This window comes from Siniperca chuatsi, linkage group LG3 (assembly GCF_020085105.1).
Source record: "Siniperca chuatsi isolate FFG_IHB_CAS linkage group LG3, ASM2008510v1, whole genome shotgun sequence".
Taxonomy (NCBI): Eukaryota; Metazoa; Chordata; class Actinopteri; order Centrarchiformes; family Sinipercidae; genus Siniperca; species Siniperca chuatsi.
In genome coordinates, this window is record NC_058044.1 from 27984123 (window position 1) to 27990313 (window position 6191).

The 6191-nt window shown below is 43.9% G+C and overlaps 1 protein-coding gene across 1 annotated transcript in view; it reads right to left on the bottom strand.

The window, feature by feature from the left end:
* maml3 (mastermind-like transcriptional coactivator 3) overlaps positions 1-5041 on the bottom strand; it is a 108042-nt gene extending 103001 nt beyond the window's left edge. The window contains exon 1 of the mRNA XM_044189097.1: positions 3655-5041. Coding sequence (XP_044045032.1) covers positions 3655-4026 — 372 coding nt within the window. The 5' untranslated portion in view covers positions 4027-5041. The remainder of the gene's footprint in view (positions 1-3654) is intronic.
* Positions 5042-6191: the final 1150 nt, after the last annotated feature.

A 6191-nucleotide genomic window follows, 5' to 3' on the forward strand; every position in this document is an offset into this window, starting at 1 on the left:
GCCAGCTATGGTGTAATCTACACCTTAATGCACAACTATAAATCCAGCTTTACACATTCTTTGTTCTTTGTGTGCACATAGCCACGAAGGCCTGACCCATGTCCACAAGGGTCTACATGGACATGTGCATACATCGGTGTGCGGCACAAAGTTTATGACCATGCAGACTGTACGCGCTGGCTGCACAGGCATTAACACGTTCGTTTCCAGAGACACCCAATGTAGTAAAAACAGACGTGCACATGCATGTCTGCCCTGCTGTATATTTGGTCCTTAAAGAGTAACTAAACCCCAAAGTTTTGGCTAAAGTGCCTCTACCCTGGAAATTCAAAAAAATGGCGGCCTGGTCACAAACTTTCTCAAATTACAGCTAAACAGTACACTTAAATGTGTTTCTGAAACAACAAGTCCTCCAACCCAGACGACCCACAGAAGCGCTTCTTAAATTAGCGTCCCTACCGGTGGCCGTTGAGGACGGGCTGCAAGCATACGTTACGTAAATCACATCACATAAGTCACGTGACGTTAAATACGTGGTTAACATTGAAACAGTCGCAGTTTGGTGAGGTTTAGGCAAAAAACGACTTGGTTAGGCTCAGGAAAAGATCGTGGTTTGGGTTAAAAAGTGGTGGGGGGGTTTAGTTACTCTTTAAGGTGTACCTTTTATGAAATTAATATTTTAGATTCACAACCTCTGACAGTGACAGAGAAAACTGACACTTAATTCAGTTTTCTTGTATGCCCAATGAAGAGTTAATAAATATGTAATACATTTCTAAATTAGTAAGGTTAAACAGTTAGGTTAGTGTGAATTTTGTGTTGTCGTGGAAGCCACTGTTGAGGACCACTTTATAAGTAGGCCTATAAGTTTTGTGTGTGTGTGTGTGTGTGTGTGTGTGTGTGTGTGTGCGCGCGCGCGCAATGGACAGGGAGCTAACAACACACCTTCAATGTGTGTCCCCAAGGAACTATAATCATCAGCTTTTACAACGAGCCTATAAGTTAGACACCATCCGCTTGCTTCTATACCATTATATCACCTGTCTAACTCAATCAGATACAGTTTTAAGAGGGCAGAAGTTTGTAATATGTAAATGAATCCTTGACTGTCCCAGTGTTCCTGGCTGTACTGGAAATATCACATCCCAGGTCCCCTTTACCTGTAGCTACTGCTTTGAATGTTTTGTAGTTCACTATTGTACTCCTTGAATGGTGTCAAAGAAATGGTGGGAAAGACAGAACGGGCTCCCAGGGTCTTCTTTTCTTTTCTCACTAATAGTTATTCTATAAACACAAACACACACTTTCCATAATTATAGGCTTGCCTCTGCCACCATGTGGGTGTGTCTGAGAACCATTAGACCAAAGCACAGTGTACTGGGAAGTACATGGCAATACAAAATTCTCAAGAAATCACACTAAAACGGTGTGGACTGTGGAATTAGGAGTATATTATTTCCAATTTATGAACTATAATCTGCCATAACTGGATAATCAGTTTCTTGCCAGTTTGTCAAACACTGTCTTGCCGCTTTTATCGCTTAGAAACACAGAGTTTCACATATTTCATCTATTTACTTTTTGTACTTGTAGACATTCCTGACATTCTTTGAACTGACTAGTACCATATTGACGCTGCAAACCAACCAGTACAACAGCACATACACTTCACAGCCAAAAAGTGATCTGTGTAATGTTAGCTTTATATTATGAAGTCTTAATATACAACTAAATCATGACATGAGCATACTTGCCACTGTACTCATCATTTAGGTGTAGGTGAAACCGCCTTCATAACACACCTTCTCAACACAATATACTTCCAAGAACAGTCTGTAACATAACCCCTACAGAATAAGGCCCTCTGGGTATTTGTGTATGCATGCGATGTGTGTAGTTACATTAACAGCACACTTTGCTTTCCTAGAATTCCTGCTTCTGCAGTGACTACATACAGCCATCTAGCTGCAGCTCCGTTCTTCAGAGAAAAAACGGGAGAGGGATGGCAGATTTTTCTCTCATTTCCTTTCATCTCCTTTACAATTCATGCCTAAACAATGACAAGAACTTAGCGTAGCATAAAAAGGGCACTAAAACCGAGCACTCTGTAATTTAGCTATTGAATGCTGTGTGTATGCATTTGAGGTGTCGCCATCAGTGACTGGGAGAGGAGCAGAGAGGGACAGAGCAGAGGGATGCCACTGTGTCTTTAAGCAGTAATCCCTCCATTCTCTGAGCATTTGTTGCTGGCCATCTAATGGGCGGTTCGGTTTAATGTCCACAAGGGCCACTGGGAGGCCCTGCACTATTAAAATCACTGCTGCTTTCTCAAGCTATAGCTGGTCAGGCTGTGGAGCTCTTAAATAACGACTGAGGCTGTCTCGAAATTAAAGACGTTCTGATTTTGCATTTCAAAAGGGTAGGAACTGGGCTCACTGCAGCAACAAAAGGGATAACAATGTTGACATTCCCCACATGTATCCTTTGGTCTTTTCTAAAGGAAACAGGAGCTTGGCCACAGGAGACGTGGTGTGAACAGGGGACACTACACAGTTTGCCAGTATCTGTCTCCATCTCTGTCATGCAAGCAATGACCATCAGGATATTTTCTTTGTAAATTACAAATTCCAATCTAATCCTCCAATTTTAAACAGGTCTGATCTGCAGACCCCACGATCCTTGTTAGACAGACAGTCATATGAAACTCAACAATACTCCATGCTACCAATGCCAACTACTAACAGCAAATCCCTATAGCATTCCTATAAAATCTACTGTGAGTTTATATTGACTCTATTGGACTTACAGTACATATATTTCCTAAGCATCACTGCATTATTTTTACAATGACATGCAGTTTTGTGGATGTATTATTTTGTGTGAAGCTCCACAGTTAATTATGAATGAATCTCCAAAAGTTACTTACAGTATACAACAAGTTCAGTAACTACCGTGGCAGTCATCTGAAGTAATTTTGACGGCAGGGTACCTTTACTGAGGAGGTGGCTGATTTTGAGAGTGTGTTACAAAGGTTACAGAACAGGCTGCAGCATAAACTGCTACTGCTAAGATGTTGCAACTTAATGCTGCCTGTCTTGCAGAACAATGTGCACCCAAAAGCAAAGAACAAGAAAGGAGAAGTTGTTTTCATGCAAAAAAAACAGCCATCCTCCAGAAGTTAGTTTAAAGTTTCTGAAGTGAAAATCTTAACTTGATAATCAGCAGTCCCTTCCAAACTTTCAGCCTTCCTTTGAGCATAAAGCAGCAGTGATCTTGCAAAAGATCAGATATCAGCTGTCAGGCTTGTCATTTCCAAATACTGCAGCATCCAAGCCCTAGCAGCCTGTTTTCTTCAACAAGGGCTGGATTTCTTTGTAAACAAAAGCACTAGTTGGCACTCTGGTTTGAAAAAGTGAAGTGTGTGTTTCCAAAGCAATTGCCAGCGCTGAGTGAACGTGTTTTCAACAAGTTTTCACAGTGGTAACAAGTAGTAGTAGTTGTAGTGGAGTTTGCAGCTTGATGGGGGCCCAGTATTTTTGGAGACAGAGAAATGGAGGGGAAATGAAAGAGAGTGTTTATTTAAGTGTGCGCAGTGGTTATGTGTGAATGGGGGTCTCAGGGCAGTCTTGGCCGTGATTGAGAGCTCGTCCTTACCGCTATGAGCGTGTTATTCCTCTGTTCCGTGGAGGAGGCAGAGTCCAGGTCCGGCTGCTTGCTCTGCGGCTGCTTGCTGCTGCCGCCGGCTGACTTCTTGGCCCTCTGCTCCAGACTCCGCTGGTACAGGCTGACCGTCTCCCTCCGCTCTATCTCCAGCTGCTCGGCATGGGCTTGCTGGTACCTGTTCTCGCAGTTTACGTGGTGTCTCCGGCAGCCCTCTATCCGCTGCCTCAGCCTCTCCACCACCGTGCTGTGCTTAGGTATACCCACCGCCCCGGCGGGCACCACGCTCCCGGCGGCCGGGTTCATGCTGTTGTTGATGCAGATACTGCCGTTGGGTCCGGCAGCGGGGGAGGCGAAGTCCCCCATCACTGGGCCGAGTGGCTGCTATTTTGGAAGAACTTTTCTCCCCGTCAAGCTCACCGCCACCGCCGCCACCACCACCTCCTCCTCCTCCTCCGGCCACCTCCACCTCCACCACCTAGTGTCCTCTCCCTCTCTGTCCTCCCCGGTGAAGGGTCCGAAGCAGCCGGGCAGCGGACGTAAGGTACAACCGACAACAGCCGCCGAAGCGAGCAAAAACCACCGGGAAGGTTTAAAGGGCTGCGAGCCCAGCAGTCATATGTTTAATGGCTCGCGAGTGACCGTTTCTTCTTCCCTCCTCGGCACTGTTTCCAAACAAACCGCTCCCGAAAACACAAATAACACCTATCTTGAGTGAGACCAGAGCAAGCCCCAAACTGAATTCAACAATATAACCGCTGCCACGCTGCTAACAACAACTCCGCTGGGGGAAAAAAACAATACCGTGAAGGTTTAAACGTTAGCAGGCACTCTACGGTCATATACACACAAACCGTCCCGCGGAGGAGCAGCGGCGGCAGCAGCAACAGTCCACTCGCCGTTTTACTGCGTTGTCCTTTGAGAAAAAGTTTTGCTGCCTGAACCGAACGGGCTCCGGAGTTTCCCAGTGAACTTGCATCTCATATGGTTTTGGTCTGAAAGAAATCCCGGTGAAGATGTTGTTGAGTTGGGTGAAAGAGCACAAGCGCCCTCGGTAGTCCGGTTGTGAGGCAACTAGAGTAGCCCAGGCGGCGCAAAACGCGGATATGGGAAGCAGTGGCGGAAGTCTGTAGTCACTGACTGCCGCTTGCCACCATCACAATAATCAGGTCCGCTTCTCCTCCATGCCAGCGGAGTGATATCAGGACAGGAGTTGAGTAAAAAACAGCTAGAGGCTGTGAGGAGCCCGCTGATGGACACTCGGAAAACCCGAAGTGGAGTCCGGAGTGTATCCCGGAGAGGACCGGGCTGGTCCCACCTACGACTTGTCTTGTGCTGTATAGGTTACACCCCCCAAGTTAGGGACACAAACTCTGTTTGTCACTGGCGTAAATAGGTCACTTTAATGTCCCTGTAGGGAAATTTGTTTTGGACAAATGTCTTCATTGCTAGCTCATTAAAGTAACTTCATTACCAAATTGAAGGGGGGGGGGTCTTTTTTTTGTTTTGTTTTTGCAAACAATTAAAAACAAACTTAACATAAAGATAGTGATAAACAGAGATACATACAGAGGCCCATGTAGGCAATTCACATAAGCAAAAGGCAACAACAACTATAAGAGTATTGCAATAAGCACAATCCCAATAACAGAGAATGAATAATAGTACAAATGAAATAATGGGCATCATAACACATCACCAGAGTGGTCAGGCCACGAAATAGGACAGTGATGTAGACAAGGACGAACTTTTCTTTTACTATTTTTTCATTACTAACTATTACAGATAAAATTTGTTCTGCACTATTGCATATATACTGTATATGAACTGATAATAGAGAAAACCTTTCATGAGCTGACTAGAAAAAAACAGCAACCCTATGAAATTACACCATCATCTGCATCATCCACCATATCACTGACGCACAATAACCCTGTTTGATATGTTGAAGTTTTAGTGGCAAAATACTAAAATTATTAATTAATTAATTAATTAATTACAGGACTATTACTATGATATTACCTTTATTAACAGGATATTATAATACTGCTACAAATTTTGGGTTTAGTAGAGAAATGTCCTGAACTACATTTTTTCAGAACTGCATCATGTGTGAACGGTGACTGGTTCAAACCTGGGTGTGAAAGTGGTTATAGAAATCATACCAGCTACTTGTACCTGGCATATTAACGAACCCTTCAGACACAAACTTTATAGGATTTCTTTTGCATGTGGCCAGCTCATGAGAGGTTAATGCTACACTACATTACAATGGACTGAGAAGAGTGGAGTTTGGAAGGTTCACTGCCAATATCTACCACTATTAACCCTAGTAGAAATGTTATTAAAATGCACCACAGAAACTCATCATGCGCCAGTGTGCATGTGACACGCACTACTAAAGACACAAATCATCGTCTCAGGCCAAATATATTGAGATAATTTCTCAGAATTTAGATAATATCCTCAGAACTGTGAAATAACTGTCACAGAAAAGTCACAGGGGAGGATGTCAGAATTCTATATGTGTA